At 42.3% G+C, this 17,021-nt stretch overlaps 1 protein-coding gene across 5 annotated transcripts in view; it reads right to left on the bottom strand.

The window, feature by feature from the left end:
- Positions 1 to 9,987: 9,987 nt before the first annotated feature.
- Positions 9,988 to 17,021, bottom strand: part of DDO (D-aspartate oxidase) — a 28,084-nt gene continuing 21,050 nt past the window's right edge. For 3 of the 5 annotated variants that reach the window (XM_023205842.2, XM_023205843.2, XM_031935570.1), the window contains one exon: positions 13,832 to 14,984. In XM_023205842.2, the coding sequence (XP_023061610.2) occupies positions 14,417 to 14,984 (568 nt within the window). In that variant the 3' untranslated portion in view covers positions 13,832 to 14,416. Of the gene's footprint in view, positions 10,499 to 13,831; positions 14,985 to 17,021 lie in introns of those variants that run through there. The other 2 variants (XM_031935569.1, XM_031935571.1) reach the window with 1 other exon arrangement.

The following is a 17,021-nucleotide window of genomic DNA, read 5'->3' as shown; positions in this document are numbered from 1 at the left end:
CTTGGGTAAACTACAGATTAAGGGAGAAGGGAGCATGAGTAATTCAGCAGGACTGGTTATTTAGACAAGCAGTCTAATTGGTGGCTCTAAGGAAAAGGAGCTCCTAGTGTTTTGAGGTGGATGAGGAATGTGGGAGGGAGCACTAGATCCTAGGTTAAGGCAAAATATCCAATGCTTTTTTTTTTTTGCATTGTGATCACCCGAAGAGCTTCTTCAAAATTCTAAATCACGAGCCATATTCCAGACTTAATAAATCAGAATTTCAGATAGTAGGACCTAGGAGGTATATTTCTAAAATCTCTTCTGGTGCTTCTCAGGAACAAGAAGCAAGTCTGCTCCTGGGGAGGAAGAGGGAAGGAGTTGGCAAGAGCTAAGCAGAGGCTCATGTTCTCAGGGAAACGAGATGGGGTTCAACACAGGATCCTATTTCTGGCACAGAAACCAGTGATATACCAGAACCCCCCGGTAGCAGAAAAGCCAGATCTGCAAAGCTTGGCCTCAGCCCTGATGATTGGTAACTGCTCAGGCCTCCCAGATACCAGCCTTGGTGTCTGATATGGTTAGGCATTGTGTCCCCACCCAAATCTTACCTTGAATTGTAGCTCCCATAATCCCCATGTGTTGTGGGAGGGGCCCAGTGGAAGATAATTGAATCATGGGGATGGGTCTTTCCCATGCTATTCTTGTGCTAGTGAATGAGTCTTATGAGCTCTGATGGTTTTATAAAGGGGAGTTTCACTGCACAAGTTATCTTCTCTTGTCTGCCACCATGTGAGATGTGCCTTTCACCTTCTGCCATGATTGTGAGGTCTTCTCAGTCACATGGAGCTGTGAGTTCATTAAGCCCCTTTATTTGGTAAATTGCCCAGTCTCGAATTTTGTCTTTATCAGCAGCGTAAAAACAGACTAATACAATGCCATGACTGATTCAAGGTCCTGGGCATCCCCTACGCTGCCAGGCTTGGACAGCACTGGCCAAGGGACTGAGATGGGCATCCGGGTCAGAGGTCTTTTGGACCTGGGCTGGAGGGCTGCAACACCATCCATCTTTTGGGCTAGCCCAGGTTTTCTCTCCTCCGCACAGGCTCAGGTGGCTGAGGTTCTAGCATGCCCATGCCCAGGCCCACATTATAACAGTATGCACTTGGTATGGCCTAAGGCCTGGTTCTCAGCCGTAGCTGTTCATCAGGAAGCTCCTGGAGAAGCTGTCAAACATAGACATTCCTGGTTCCCACCCTGTGAGATTTTGATTTGTGAGGTCTGGAATAGAGCTTAAGCACCTGTATATGTTTAACTCCCCAGGTGATTCTAATGTATAACCAGGGCTGGAAATCTAAATCTGTGGTTCTCAATCCTGGATGCACATTAAAATCACCAAGGTGGGACTGGGAGCAGATTTTTAAAAAATACTAATACTTGCCATCTGCATGATGAAAGTCTAATGCTCTTGGTCTGGCAGTGCGCCCGGGTATGTTTTTTAGTTTGTCCAGTTGGTTGGTTTTGGGTTGGTTTTAGCTGCCTAGGTGATTCTAATGCACAGTCAGGGTTGAAGACCCCTGGTCCAGATGATTTTGTTCAAGGGAGTTAACTTGTATTTGAGTGAGAGCAAGGGCAAGGCAAGTCCTGGAGAAGATCCGACATACTGAAGGGCTATTGGTGGGCCAGGTAGACAGCAGCGCCCTGGGGCAGTGTGGGAAGGGCCAGGCAGAGACAAGCCAACAGCCTCACCAGAAGGCTTTCTGGCCAAAGCAATTTGCTGACACAGGTCTGACTTTTTAAAATCTATTATCTTGGGGGCCAAGATGACTGACTAGAGGCAGCAGCGCTCAGAGGCTCCCATCCAAAATAAGCCATAATAAGTGTGTGAATCCTTCATCAGCAACCAAGGTATCCAGGTTCTGTCATCAAAATTGACTAGAAGGCTAGCATGACCCACAGAGAGAAAGAAGAGCAGTGTGGTGCGGCAGCCCCTCTGAGAGCCACACAGGGAAGGGGAACCCTTGGGCCCCTCACTCACTGCCTCCCACCTCCAGCCAAGGCAGTCAGTGAGTGAGCACTCTACCCAGCAGGGGAAACTGCTTTTCCCACAGAACTGTGCAACTCACGGATCGGAAGTTCTCACTCACGAACCCACGCTACCGGGGCCTAGCATCCCAATCCTGGAACATGCAGATTCTTACGGCCTCTCAGCTGGAATCTGCTTAAGCCTACCAAACTCCCTGAGGGAGGAGTGACCAGCACGGGCTGCGGCTGCCTGCTGTCTAAGCCTTTTGAGCTCTTTAGGGGCGGGGCAGCAGCCAACACTGGGATTCACAACTGCCTAACACGCTAAGCTCCCTGGGCAAGGGAATGGCGGCACCCATCTCCACACTTCCAGGCTGCACTTTTCCCCTGCTGGAGCCAGGGAGGCGGAATGGTTTGGTCCTAAGACTTATCCCCACAGCCCAATACACCGCCTGTGGCAGTCTGCGGCCAGAGTGCCTCTTCAGGTCTAACCCATCCTTCCTCATTGGGCGGGGCTTCCCTGCGGGATCTCCAATAAAGCCATCCAGAGGCTCAGGGACAGAATCTAAATCTCTCTGAGCCTGACCCCCTAGAAGGAGAAGTGGCCCCAGTCTCTGCAGACCAGCAGACTTAGCCTCTCCGGAGTCCTGGTAGTTCTGAGGAATCTGGGAAGCCCAGACGAGTGGATTTCCCGAAGCGAAGCCCACCTTCTCTACCAAGGGAGAAAGTGCTTCATTAAATGGGTCCTGCTCCCCGTGCCACCCAACTGGGTGAGACCCTCCAACAGGGGTTGTCAGATACCCTATACAGGAATGATACTACTGGCATCAGGTTGGTGCCCCTCGAGATCAGAGGTCCCAGAAGAAGGAGAAGGCACTCATCTTCAATATTCTTCAGCCTCCTTGAGTGACATCTCCAGGCACAGGAGCGAATCAGATGAATAGGGCCTGAAGTGAACCCCCAGCAAACTGCAGCAGCCCTACAGAAGAGGGACCTGACTATTGAAAGAAAAACAAACAAGCAGAAAGTGACAACAACAGCATCAACAACAACAACAAAAGGCCCCCACAAAAACCCCATCCAAGGGTCAGTATCCTCAAAGACTGAAACTAGACAAACTCACGAAGATGAGAAAGAATCAATGAGAAAATACTGAAAACCCAAAAGGCCAGAGTGCCTCTTCTCCACCAAGTGATTGCAGTGTCTCTCCATCAAGGGCGCATAACTAGGCGAAGGATCAGATGGACGAATTGACAGAAGCAGGCTTCAGAAGATGGATAATAAATACAACAATGAGCTAAAGGAGCATATTCTAACCCAATGCAAAGAAGCTAAGAACCTTGATAAAAGATTAGAGGAATTGCTAACTAGAATAACCAGTCTATTAGAGAGAAAGATAAATGACTTGATGGAGCTGAAAAACACAGCATGAGAACTTCGTTAAGCATACACAAGTATCAACAGCTGAATTGACTAAGTGGAAGAAAGGATATCAAGGTTTGAAGACCACCTTACTGAAATAAGACATGCAGACAAGAATAGAGAAAAAAGAATGAAAAGGAATGAACAAAGCCTCCAAGAAAAATGGGACTTTATAAAAAGACTGACCCTATGCTTGACTGGAGTACCAGAAGGAGATGGGGAGAATGGAAACAAGCTGGAAAACACACTTCAGGATATTATCCAGGAGAACTTCCCCAACCTAACAAGAGAGGCCAACATGCAAATTCAGGAAATACAAAGAACACCATTAAGATGCTCTATGAGAAGATCAATCCCGAGACACATAATCATGAGATTCTCCAAGGTCAAAATGAAGGAAAAACTGTTAAGGGCAGCCAGAGAGAAAGGCCAGGTCATATACAAAGGGAAGCCCATCGGACTAACAGCAGACCTGTCAGTAGAAACTCTACAAGCCAGAGAGATTGGGTGCCAATATTCAACATTCTTAAAGAAAATAATTTTCAATTCAGAATTTCATATCCAGCCAAACTAAGCTTCATAAGCAAAGAAGAAATAAAATCCTTTACAGACAACCAAATGCTGAGGGATTTTGTTACCACCAGCCCTGCCCTGCAAGAGCTCCTGAAAGAAGCACTAAATATGGAAAGAAAAAACCATTACCAGCCACTTCAAAAAACACACCAAAATATAAAGACCAATGACACTACAAAGAGACTGCATCTAATAGTGTGCAAAATAACCAAATAGCATCATGATGACAGGATCAAATTCACACATAACAATACTAACCTTAAATGTAAATGGGCTAAATGCCTCAATTAAAAGACACAGACTGGCAAATTGAATAAGGAGTCAAGACCCATCAGTGTGCTGTATTCAAGAGACCTACCTTACATACAAAGACACACACCGGCTCAAAATAAGGGGATGGAGGAAAATTTACCAAGCAAATGGAAAGCAAAAAAAAAAAAAAAAAGGTAGGGGTTGCAATCCTAGCCTCTGACAAAATAGACTTTAAACCAACAAAGTTCAAAAGAGACAAAGAAGGGCACTACATAATGGTAAAGAGAATAATTCCACAAGAAGAGCTAACTATCCTAAATATATATGCACCCATTACAGGAGCACCCAGTTTCATAAAACAAGTTCATAGAGACCTACAAAGAGACTGAGACTCCCACACAATAATAGTGGGAGACTTTAACACCCCAGTGTCAATATTAGACAGATCAACTGGACAGAAAATTAACAAGGATATTTAGGACTTGAACTCAGCTCTGGGTCAAGTGGACCTAGTAGACATCTACAGAACTCTCTACCCAAAATCAACAGAATATACATTCTTCTCAGTGCCATATGGCACTCATTCTAAAACTGACCACATAATTGGAAGTAAAACACTCCTTAGCAAATGTGAAAGAACAGAAACCATAACAAACAATCTCTCAGACCATAGTGCAATCAAATTAGAACACAGGATTAAGAAACTCACTCAAAACCACACAATTTCATGGAAATTGAACAACCTGCTCCTGAATGACTCCTGGGTGAATAACGAAATTAAGGAAGAAATCAAGAAATTCTCTGAAACCAATGAGAACAAAAAGACAATATACCAGAATCTCTTGGACACAGCTAAATCAGGGTTAAGAGGGAGATTTATAGCACTAAATGCCTATGTCAGAAAACTAGAAAGATCTGAAATCAATACCCTAACATCACAATTAAGAGAGCTACAGAGGCAAGAGCAAACTAAACCAAAAGCTAGCAGAAGACAAGAAATAACTAAGATCAGAGAATAACTGAAGGAGATAGAGACATGAAAAAACCCTAAAAAAAAGTAAACAAATCCAGGAACTGGTTTTTTGAAAAAACTAACAAAATATATAGGCCACAAGCTAGACTAATAAAAAAGAAGAGAGAGAAGAATCAAATAGACACAATAAAAAATGATAAAGGGATATCACCACTAACCCCACAGAAATACAAACTACCATCAGAGAATACTATAAACACCTCTATGCAAATAAACTAGAAAATCTAGAAGAAATAGATAAATTTCTGCACTCGTACACCCTACCAAGACTAAACCAGGAAGAAGTCAAATCCCTGAATAGACCAATAACAAGCTCTGAAATTGAGGCAGTAATTAATAGCCTACCAACTCAAAAAAGCCCAGGATCAGATGGATTCACAGCTGAATTTTACTAAAATACAAAGAGGAGATGATAGCATTCCTCCTGAAACTATGCCAAACAATTGAAAAGGAGGGACTCCTCCCTAACTCATTTTATGAAGCCAGCATCATCCTGTTACCAAACCAGGAAAAGACACAACAAAAAAAGAAAACTTCAGGCCAATATCCCTGATGAATATCGATGAGAAAATCCTCAGTAAAATATTGGCAAACCAAATCCAGTAGCACATCAAAAAACTTATCCAGCCCAATCAAGTTGGCTTCATCCCTAGGATGCAAGGCTGGTTCAACATACGCAAATTAATAAATGTAATCCATCACATAAACAGAACCAAAGACAAAACCACATGATTATCTCAATAGATGCAGAAAAGACCTTTGATAAGATTCAACATCACTTCATGTTAAAAACTCTCAATAAACTAGGTATTGATGGAACATATCTCAAAATAATAAGGGCTATTTATGACAAACTCACAGCCAATATCATATTGAATGGGCAAAAGCTAGAAGCATTCCCTTTGAAAACTGGTACAAGACAAGGATGTCCTCTCTCAACACTTCTATTCAACATAGTATTGGAAGTTCTGGCCAGTGCTATCAGGCAAGAGAAAGAAATAAAGGGTATTCAGATAGGAAGAGAGGAAGTCAAGTTGCCTCTGTTTGTAGAGGGCATGATTTTATATTTAGAAAACCCCATCATCTCAGCCCAAAAGCTTCTTGAACTGATAAGCAACTTCAGCAAAATCTCAGGATACAAAATCAGTGTGCAAAAGTCACAAACATTCCTTTACACCAACAATAGGTAAACAGAGAGCCAAATCATGAATGAACTCCCATTCACAATCACTACAAAGATAATAAAATATCTAGGAATACAGCTAACAAGGGATATGAAGAACCTCTTCAAGGAGAACTACAAACTACTGCTCAAGGAAATAAGAGAGGACACAAACAAACGGAAAAACATTCCATGCTCATGGATAGGAAGAATCAATATTGTGAAAATGGCCATACTGCCCAAAGTAATTTATAGATTCAATGCTATTCCCATCAAACTACTATTGACATTTTTCGCAGAATTAGAAAAAACTACTTTAAATTTTATATGGAATCAAAGAAGACCCCATATAGCCAAGACAATCCTAAACAGAAAGAACAAAGTTGGAGGCATCATGCTACCTGAGTTCAAACTATACTACAAGCCTACAGTAACCAAAACAGCATGGTACTGGGACCAAAACAGACATATAGACCAAGGGAGCAGAACAGAGACCTCAGAAATAACACCACACATATACAACCTGACAAAAACGAGCAAAGGGGAAAGGATCTCCTATTCAGTAAATGGTGCTGGGAAAACTGGCTAGCCATATGGAGAAAACTGAAACTGGACTCCTTCCTTACACCTTATACAAAAATTAACTCAAGATGGATTAAAGACTTAAATATAAAACCCCAAACCATAAAAACCCTAAAAGAAAACCTAGGCAATACCATTCAGGACATAGGCATGGGCAAAAACGCCAAAAGCAATTGCAACAAAAGCCATAATTGACAAATGGGATCTAATTAAACTAAAGAGCTTCTGCACAGCAAAAGAAACTATCATCAGAGTGAACAGGCAACCTACAGAATGGGAGAAAATGTTTGCAATCTATCCATCTGACAAAGGTCTAATATCCAGAAATACAAGGAACTTAAACAATTTACAAGAAAAAACAAAACAGCCCCATCAAAAAGTGGACAAAGGATATGAACAGACACTTCTCAAAAGCAAACATTTATGTAGCCAACAAACATGAAAAAAATATCATAATCAATGGTCACTAGAGAAATGCAAAATAAAACCACAATAAGCTACCATCTCATGCCTGTTTGAATGGCAATTATTAAAAAGTCAGGGAACAATAGATGCTGGTGAGGCTGTGGAGAAATAGGAATGCTTTGAAACTATTGGTGGGAATGTGAATTAGTTCAGCCATTATGGAAGACAGTATGGTGATTTCTTAAGGATCTAGAACAAGAAATACCATTTGAGCCAGCAACCCCATTATTGGGTATGTACCCAGAGGAATAAAAATCGTTCTACTATAAAGACACATGCACATGTATGTTTATTGCAGCACCATTTACAATAGCAAAGACATGGAACCAACCCAAATGCCCATCAATGATAGGCTGGATAAATAAAATGTGGTACATATACACCATAGAATACTATGCAGTCATAAAAAGGAATAAGATCATGTTCTTTGCAGGGATTTGGATAAAGCTAGAAGTCTTCATCCTCAGCAAACTAACACAGGAACAGAAAACCAAGTACCGCATATTCTCACTCATAAGTGGGAGTCGAACATTGAGAACACATGGACACAGAGAGGGGAACGTCACACACCAGGGCCTGTTGAGGGGTGGGGGTTGAAGGGAGAGAACTTAGAGGACAGGTCAATAGGTGCAGCAAACCACCATGGCACATGTATACCTCTGTAACGAATGTGCAAGTTCTGCACTGACTTTTTTTAGAAGAAATAAAGAAAAAAATCTATTATCTTGTTTCTCTTGTGGCAGTAGCCAAATCCCAGGTACGACAGGCCTAGAGACTGCAGAAGGCATGAAAACAGGGAAGAGACATGGCTTTCAGCTTCTCCTTTACCAGAGGCCCTCTTACCTTACTTCATGGCTTAGTAGAGTAGTGCCAGGAAGATATGCAGACCTGGGTGAAGGCACATACATGCTGGCTTTGCTCCCAAGAAAGTTTCCTACAGCCTGTTCCTTCTAGCTGGTTTGATAATTCAGCCGCCTGAGAATCTAGGCCATGAATGTAATCTCAATGGTATATTCAAGCTGTGAAATTTTAGTAGTAGATAGATTTTTACAGTTTTAGGGAAAATCAATCAGCAGGCCAAAACAAGAGCTTGTTGAATGGGGCTTGCTTTTTTTAAAAAAAAATCAAATTTAAATTGGGATAATCTATCCATTGATGTTGCATTAATAGTTCACTTACCTAGTCATTCAAGTAAGTACCAGACTTGGTGCCTGAGCTGGCTATAAAGTGCTAAATCAGACATCTCCCTGACTACACGGAGCTTATTGTCTAATATAAGGTGAAATATAGTCCTCAGGCCAAATATGGTACTCTGCCTGCTTTGGGAGAGACAGAGGATTGGGGTAGAGGAGGTCAGACAGACCTCGAGACTTCTTCAGTTCAGCATGTCAATGTGCCATATTCTGGGGTTTCAGTTTCTGAGCCCAAACACTGACCTAACTCAATTTATAGTTTGATACTTTTGCAGAGCCTACTAAAACCCTAACTTTTACATTGCCACCAAGACAAAAGACTACATTCCCAGTTTCCCTTGAATCTCAGTGTAACCCTGGGGCTAAATCCTATGAAGTAAAATACAAGCAAAGATGTTATGTGAACCTTCCAGGAAGTGTCCTTGGAGGGTGGATATAATGATGTGATGGCTGGAGCTCTGACTGCCATGTTGGATGCGAGCACAAGGGCCACACCCTTGAGATAGCATAGTATGAGCTGGAAGGAGCCTGGATCACTGATGACCACTGGAGACCTCACAACAGCCCTAAACTGCCTATATCGAGGCTTCTTTTATGTGAGTGAAATACATGCCCAGCTTGTTTAAACAGATATTTAGGGGGTTTCTGTTACCTACAATGGGGCCTAAACCTGACAGTTTCCTCTGATCCAATAAGCTGTGACCAGAGAGGTAGGGCCTGAGGGACACTGCCCACACAGTGAATCTTCCAGGTCTGAGTAGATTTCCCAGGAAAGGAGTCCTGGGCAGAGCAGGAAGACCCCATGGAGTTTCAATCACAATGGTTGAGTTCCATTGCCAGACGACTTGGATCTGCAAGGAAGAGAAATACTGGGATACATGAAAAATTGGGTCCTGGACTCCTACCATAGAACATACACCAGGATAAAAAAATTATAATTCAAGGGGAACAGTCTCTGGGAGGTGGAATTGTGGGAATCATGGCTGCAGGCCAGGTTGACAGGTGCCCTGAGTAGATGGAAGTCAATTGTTCTGCTAATAATTGAAGAAACATTGGTTATATTTATAAGAGATCTGGTTAACGCATTCCCTTTGGCTACTTAGGGCTGTGATTTATAGGCAGCAAAGTCACTTAGGATAATAAAACCCCCAGGCCTGGTGGAAAACTGCTGAGATTTTTCAAGAAGAAAGGGACCACTTAAATATCTCAATTGGCTTTTCTTGAGTGAATGATATCCTGAGGAAGCAGGTTTCAAATGTGCCTCCGTCATTCACACCCTTAAGAAGAAAAACGAGAGAAATAAAAAAATGCTGCATTTATTTCAAATATTTGACAAGTTATATAAGTCCTGGAACAGGTTTCTAAGAACTACAACTCCCAGTGGACACATGTTCCACCATCCTTTTCTTCCTTTTTTCCAAAAGCTTTTAATTGATTGAGAAAAACTGGTTCAAATATCAGTTGATTTGAATGCATTATTCAATAAAAAGAAGAATATATGTCATTTTTAAAAATAGCCTTTCTTCTATACAACTGTGTCCAACTGGGCTATGGCCTTTCTGTTTAACATTTTTTCTTCCTAAGCAAGTAAAATCCCAAAAGTTAAAAAAAAAAAAAATCCTAAAAGTTTGTGCATAACCTTTGCCTGCAGAAGAAACACACGGTGGCACTGACAGGGCTCAAAGCAGCCTCATTCCTCTGGGTCACAGACACAGCAGGCAGACACTCAGTCACAAAGGCCAGACACTTGAAAGCAGAGATTTAAGAAGGAAATCAGTTGTTCTTCATGTTCAGAAAAAAATAAAAGATGTTCTGAAACAGAAAACAAGAAAGAAAAAATAAAGCAGTCTATTCTCAGGCAGTAGCACCGATTACCCAGGAAGACCTCAACTTATATAAACATTGAAATCTTTGAAGTAAATGAAGATCAGCTGTGATGGTTAATTTTATGTGTCAAATGGACTGAGCTAAGGGTGCCCAGCTGGCTGGCAACACATTCTTTCTGGGTGTATATATGAGGATATCTTTGGAAGAGATAAGCATTTGAATCAGTAAGTTAAGTAAAGATTGTCTTCACCAATGTAAGTGGACACCATCCAATCTGTTGAGGGCTTGAATAGAAGAAAAAGTGAGGAAGGACAAATTTGCTCTCTGCTTGAGCTAGGACATCTGTCTTCTCCTGTCCCTGGATTTCAGCACTGTGGCCTTCAGACTTACTCCACTGGCTCCTCTGGGTCTCAGGCATTCAGGCTTGGACTAGAACTACACAAGCGCTCCTGGGCCTCCAGTGGGCAGACAGCACATCACGGGATTTCTCAGCCTCCAGAATTGTGTGAGCCAACCTTCATAAGAAATTTCTTTCTATGTATCTACATATGTCCTACTGGTTCTGTTTCTCTGGAGAACCCTGACTAATACACCAGTCAAATGAGAAAGACAAAGCCTATTTCTTTAGATTTTACTATAGCAAGGGAGTCAGCCCATCACACTTACACACTTACATTTGGCAGAGATCCAAAGGTAGGCAGAGGAGTGAGAAAGCTTCACAACAGAAAAAAGAGAAGACTTCATATACGTCCTCACTGCAGGCGAGTTAACTAGAAGCAGAACATCCTATGTGGTTGGTCCTAAGTTAGAAGTGGGGGCAAATATTTTTTTTTCTCTGATTTGTTCTAAATTAGAGGTGGGGGCAAAAATTAGGGATGCTATCAGTTATTAATAAAGTCCTGGCCATTTTGTGCGAATTGTTACAGAAGTTATTGTTTATCTTTCTGGATTATTTCTAGAGATAGCAATCTGGCTTCCTGCAAGTCCGATATACTCACATAGGAGGCTGGCTTCCTGTGTTGTTTATTGTAGATAAGGGAATTGGTTTCCTGGGCAGGTTGCTGCAGCTTGTGGGCCAGAGTTCTATTTTTATATGTGGTCTAGCCATTGTCCATTTGTACACTCAGTCTCTTGTCTTTCAGATAAAGACAGATAGCTGTCTTGGAGCAGCTGACTGATAGCTACCAAGGTGGTTCCAGTATTTCTAAAGAGCTACTTTGGGAGACAGCTAATTCTTCTAGGCCAGCTTGCCCAGAAGTGCCTAAGAACACACTTGCCTGAGTGAGCACATCCCTCTGAGCTCCATGCACCAAGCTAGTGAGGAAGGAAGGGAAGGATGATGGTGATGCTAGCAGCGGGGGCCTAGAAGGAGAGGAGGGAAGGAGTGCTCAGTGGTTCTCAGCCCTGGCTCTCAGAACTTCGTGGAGAGCTTTAAGTAAACACTGATGCAGCAGCTCCGCCTCACCCACCAAAGATTTTAATTTCATAAAGCACTGCTGGGCGTCAACATTGTTTAAAAACTTCCCAGGTGATTCTAAGGTGCAGCCCAGGTTGGCAGCTACTGACCAAAATGAATAATATTTCAGAGACACTGCGAACAAATATTTAGCAATTAGTGAAAATCAAATCAGGGCATGCAGCCACGACCACTTTCTCAAGAAGCCTCCAATCTTGCACTCTTGTACTGTTGCACTTTAGAAATATAAAATGCAGAGTGAAGCTGAACTAGAGTAGCAAATAGGCAAAGGTCATAGAAGGTGAGCCACCACACACAATGAAAATGCCACAGGATCTAAACCACAGGCGTAGTGAACAAAGAAGTACACTTAAAGCTGCCTCGAAATGACTGAAATTCTACCTATTCTGAACTGTGGCCTTCATTTTTATTTTTAACTACTAAAAAATTATTTCCTTCTTTAAAAAATGCCATTTTATCATAACCTTTTATTTTTCACAGATTATGTATGATACATATGTGTGTTTCCAGTCTGTCTAAACTTATACATTTCTCAAATACTTAGAATTCAGAAGAGTTGCACTTGGGGTATATAAACTCCAAAACCTCAAAAGAAGCACACACACTATATATACTTGGTATCCATTTTTATTTCTAGTCATTTCTAAATTTTTGAATGTACCAATGTATCTGAATCTGATACAACACCACCCCCTGGTGGAAGTCTATAGAAAAGAGCCCACACTTGATTTTACTTGAGAATGTTAATACTGCAAGGAATGATTATGATTGCATAAAACACTGGTGGGTTCTTCTCTCACTGTCTACCAGCAGAATGTTCTCTGCAAACAAAATCATATGCAAGTTCTGAATGAACACAACAGTAAAGCTGTAGCTGTGCTGAGAGCTTTCTCTTTCCCACACTTTCTTCATTGGCAACCCTACATCTCACTTAGGATGCCCAAAATAGAACTCACTGTATCATTTAACAGAAGTCATCTTCCCCAAAAATTAAAATTAAAGCCATTTCTCCTCAAGTCTTTTTTTTTTTTTTTTTTTGAGATGGAGTCTTGCTCTGTCACCCAGGCTGGAGTGTAATGGTGTGTTTCAGTTCACTGAAACCTCCATCTCCTGGGTTCAAGCGATTCTCCTACCTCAGCCTCCTGAGTAGCTGGGATTACAGGCACCCACCATCATGCACAGCTAATTTTTGTATTTTTGTAGAGACGAGCTTTCACCATGCTGGCCAAGCTGGTCTTGAACTCCTGAACTCAGGTGATCCACCCACCTCGGCCTCCCAAAGTACTGGGATTGGAGGCGTGAGCCACCGTGCCCAGCCTCCTCAAGCCTCTTTACCTCAATACCAGTACGTCCTTTTCCATCCACCCAAGCTCTCGAGAGGATTCACATTACACATGCACACATTAAAGGCTCTGAGTAGGCCTCAGTCAAAAAACAGGTTCAATTCATTTAGCTCAACAATTGCAACTCATTTTATTGTGAGACACATTCCCCTCCTCCCCAAAACTTCTTAACAAACTGCAGAATACTCTGATTATATTTCATTCAGGATGATTGTTTCACCTTAATTAGCAAATTAGTTCTTTGGCTGCACATGCTGTTCATCTTCAAAAATGCTTAAGCCAACCATACCGCAAACCAGCTCTCAACCATTTACAGTAATGGAATGTACAACCCCTAGGTGTTTGACCCCAGGCAGCTAGTGAATTGATATGACATCCACAGGCAGCTTCATCTCTGTCTCCTACCATCATTACCAGCTGAGGGGAGGAAAAGGTTGCCGCCAGTAATAGGAACAAGCATGCTTTGTCTTCAATTAAACGTAATAATCCTGCATTGCATGAGCACCATGTAATTTTATTTAGAGGAATTATGTTGCTGACTTGGCTATAACCTAAGAAGATCACAGGCAGCTCTACAATTGACAGTGATTTCAGTGTTTTCCATACATTATCTCTACCTGTGGATTTACAAGCCAAATGATATCAAAATCTCTATAGCTTCCAACACTCATATAAATCTGCATAGGTCCTTGGACATCAGTTCTAAAGAAATTTTACTCTATAAGAAGTATTTTTTAACAAAAAATAGAGCTTTATGCCCTATGTCATCAATGGTAGACTTCCTAAGTAAGCCTACATGTTGCATCGTTTCTTTTGTTGTTGTTGGTTTTTTTAGAGGTGGGGTCTGGCTATATTATCCAGATTGCACTTAAACTCCTGGGCTCAAGTGATCCTCCTGCCTCAGCCTCTCAAGTAGCTGGGACTATAGGCATGCCACTGTGCTCGGCTTACATGTTATACCACTTCTAATGTTGAAAACAAAGAAATGTCTAATTAAACTTACATGCAGTGGAAAAGTCATTTGAACCTATTCTGTGCTTTGATCAACAGTCTCTCAGTCTATTTGCTGTCATTTTATGTCATCTACAGCTTTGACTTGGGAATGGGGGTCCTGAGGGCACGGACACACTCACTCACCAGCCTGGCAGCCTCCAGAGCAGTGCCCCAGTGCACCGAGATGCCCCCACTCCCATGGCCATAGTGGTGGACTACAGGCATCCTCTGGCCATCTCGGGCAAGGAGCTCTGTCTGCAGTCGCACGCCTGGCCTGTAGGGCCTCAAGCCCACCTTCTCCCTGATGTTGCAGGCTCCGTGGAGGGAGGGCTCCAGAGCACAGCATCGGGAAAGAATTTCTCTGCTATTTTCTGCATCTGGGGACAGATTCCAGTCCCCTTTTTGCCTAGTTCCACCTAGGGTTACATGGGACATACCAGGATAAATATACGTCAGCCCACTGCCATCTCGGATAAAATGCTCCACCCAGGGAGCCTGAACTTGGAGCACTTGGCCCCTCACAGGGAAAATCTTTGAGTCTCCTGCAAGCTGTCTGCTTCCAAGGCCTGAACAGTTGACCACGATGTCGAAGGACGGATGAAGTTCCCACAGGTCGTCTATTCGCCGAGTGAGCGTCCAGCCTCCACTTCCTTTTATCCTATGGAAGAGAGGTCATGAAGTGAACCTTTGTTAGCATCCTGATCAACTACTTCCAGGAAGTAAACAAAAGGAACCCAGGAACAAAAATTAGGCGATCATCTCATGAACAAATACCCCAGGAGCTTCCAGGGCCCAATCAGGCCAAATTCTAGCCATCAACTGCTTCACGTCCTAGGAACTGGGGATTTCTAAAGTTGAATCTAAATGGAAACCACTTGAAAGTTCAAAACAAAGGTAATTATATGCTTTGCCCTTTTAAAATTTTGTAGAATTCCTATATTGTTATAGATGCTAAATAAATGCCAAGTTGATTTGGTATTTTAAATGTCCAAGCATTTCTTATTTCTACTACTTATTTAACACTAAATTTGCTACATTTTATCTCATATCGTTAACTCTTGCATGCTCCTTTGTATTAGTCTGGTCTCCCTAACTAAAAGGTACAGGGGTCATATCCCCACCAGCTTTTCGTCTACAAGTGTGTTAGCACGAGAAGAACACAAAATATTTGTAGCTGATGAGCTAAATGGCATCTGTGATTGGTAATTGTTATGTTTTTTGGACCAACTATATCAATCATGAAAAGAAATGGCTTATCCAGTACCTGCAGTCTTTATTTAAATTGAGGTAAAATACATATAACATAAAATTTACCATTTTGATGATTTTTAAGTGTAAAGTTCAGTAGTATTAAGCACATTCACCTTGTTGTGCAACCGTCATCACCATCCATATGAGCTATCCATCTCCAGAACATTTTTATTTTTTCTGAGATGGGGTCTCACTCTGTCACTCAGGCTGGAGTGCAGTGGCGTGATCTCAGCTCACAACAGCCTTGAATTCCTGGGCTTAAGTGATCCTCACACCTCAGCTTCCTGAGTAGCTGAGACCACAGGCATGTGCCACCATGCCCAGCTAATTTTTTGTATTTTTGATAGAGATAGGTTTTCGCCATGTTGCCCAGGCTGGTCTGCAACTCATGAGCTCAGTCAATCCACCTGCCTCTGCCTCCCAAAGTGCTGGGATTATAGGCATGAGCCACCACACCCAGCCTCCAGAACTTTTTTAATCTCACAAAACGGAAAGTCTATCCAATAAACAATAACCTCCAGGACCTGTAATCTTATTCACAGGTCACTTGCAGAATAGAGAAAGAGACTATCAGCAGCTCTGTTCAATAGATGCAGACCAAATGCTTGCATGCAGGGCGCTGCTAAGAGGGACCAGAAGGGTGTGAGTGACAGTGCCCTTCCTCAAGGGCTGACAGAGGAACTGGCAGACAGAGAAGTGTAAATTCTTGGCAGAATTGACTAAGTTTTAAAGGAGAAGTGGTGTGAAATCAGAAAGCCTGGCTTTATGTCCCAGCTCTGCCTCACATTAGCTTTGAGCTCTTGGCCAACTCACCTCACTTCTCCAAATCTCAGTTTCCTCATCTGCATCGTGGGGAGGATATCTCCCTTGCCTGTCTCACAGGATGGCTGTGAGGTTCCAAAAAAATAATGGCCACTACTTGGAACAGTCATCAATCACAAAACATTTTAGAGGACTGTTATCAATAAATCACGAATTCCTCAAGGGGAGAGATTGTATCTTATGCTTCTTACCATCCCTATGACCCAGCTAAGTGCCCCATACCTAGTGGACTGGAAGTAAGTGTTAGCCAATACTAAAGACAATATGAAATCCTGGTTTGGACCTATGATGGTTAATTTATGTGTCAACTTGATTGGGCTATGGGCTCTCAGATATTTGGTCAAACATACTCTGTGTGGTTCTGCGGAAAGTGTTTTTGAATGAGAAAACCATTTAAATCAGTAGGCAGAGTAAAGCTAATTGCCTTCTTTAATGTGAGTAGGCCTCATCTTATCAGTTGAAAGCCTGAATAAAACAAAAAAATTGACCCGTTTCCAAGGAAGAAAGAATTCCTTCTGCTGAACTACCTTCCAACTGAGACGTTGGCTTTTTCCTCTTTTTGGACTGGAACTAAAACATTGGCTTTTCCTGGATTTCAAGCCTGCTGGCCTTCGGACTGGAG

The sequence above is a fragment of the Piliocolobus tephrosceles genome, chromosome 5 (assembly GCF_002776525.5).
Source record: "Piliocolobus tephrosceles isolate RC106 chromosome 5, ASM277652v3, whole genome shotgun sequence".
NCBI classification, from domain to species: domain Eukaryota; kingdom Metazoa; phylum Chordata; class Mammalia; order Primates; family Cercopithecidae; genus Piliocolobus; species Piliocolobus tephrosceles.
Note: the sequence above shows the minus strand (reverse complement) of the source record. Positions and strands in the feature narration are given on the sequence as shown.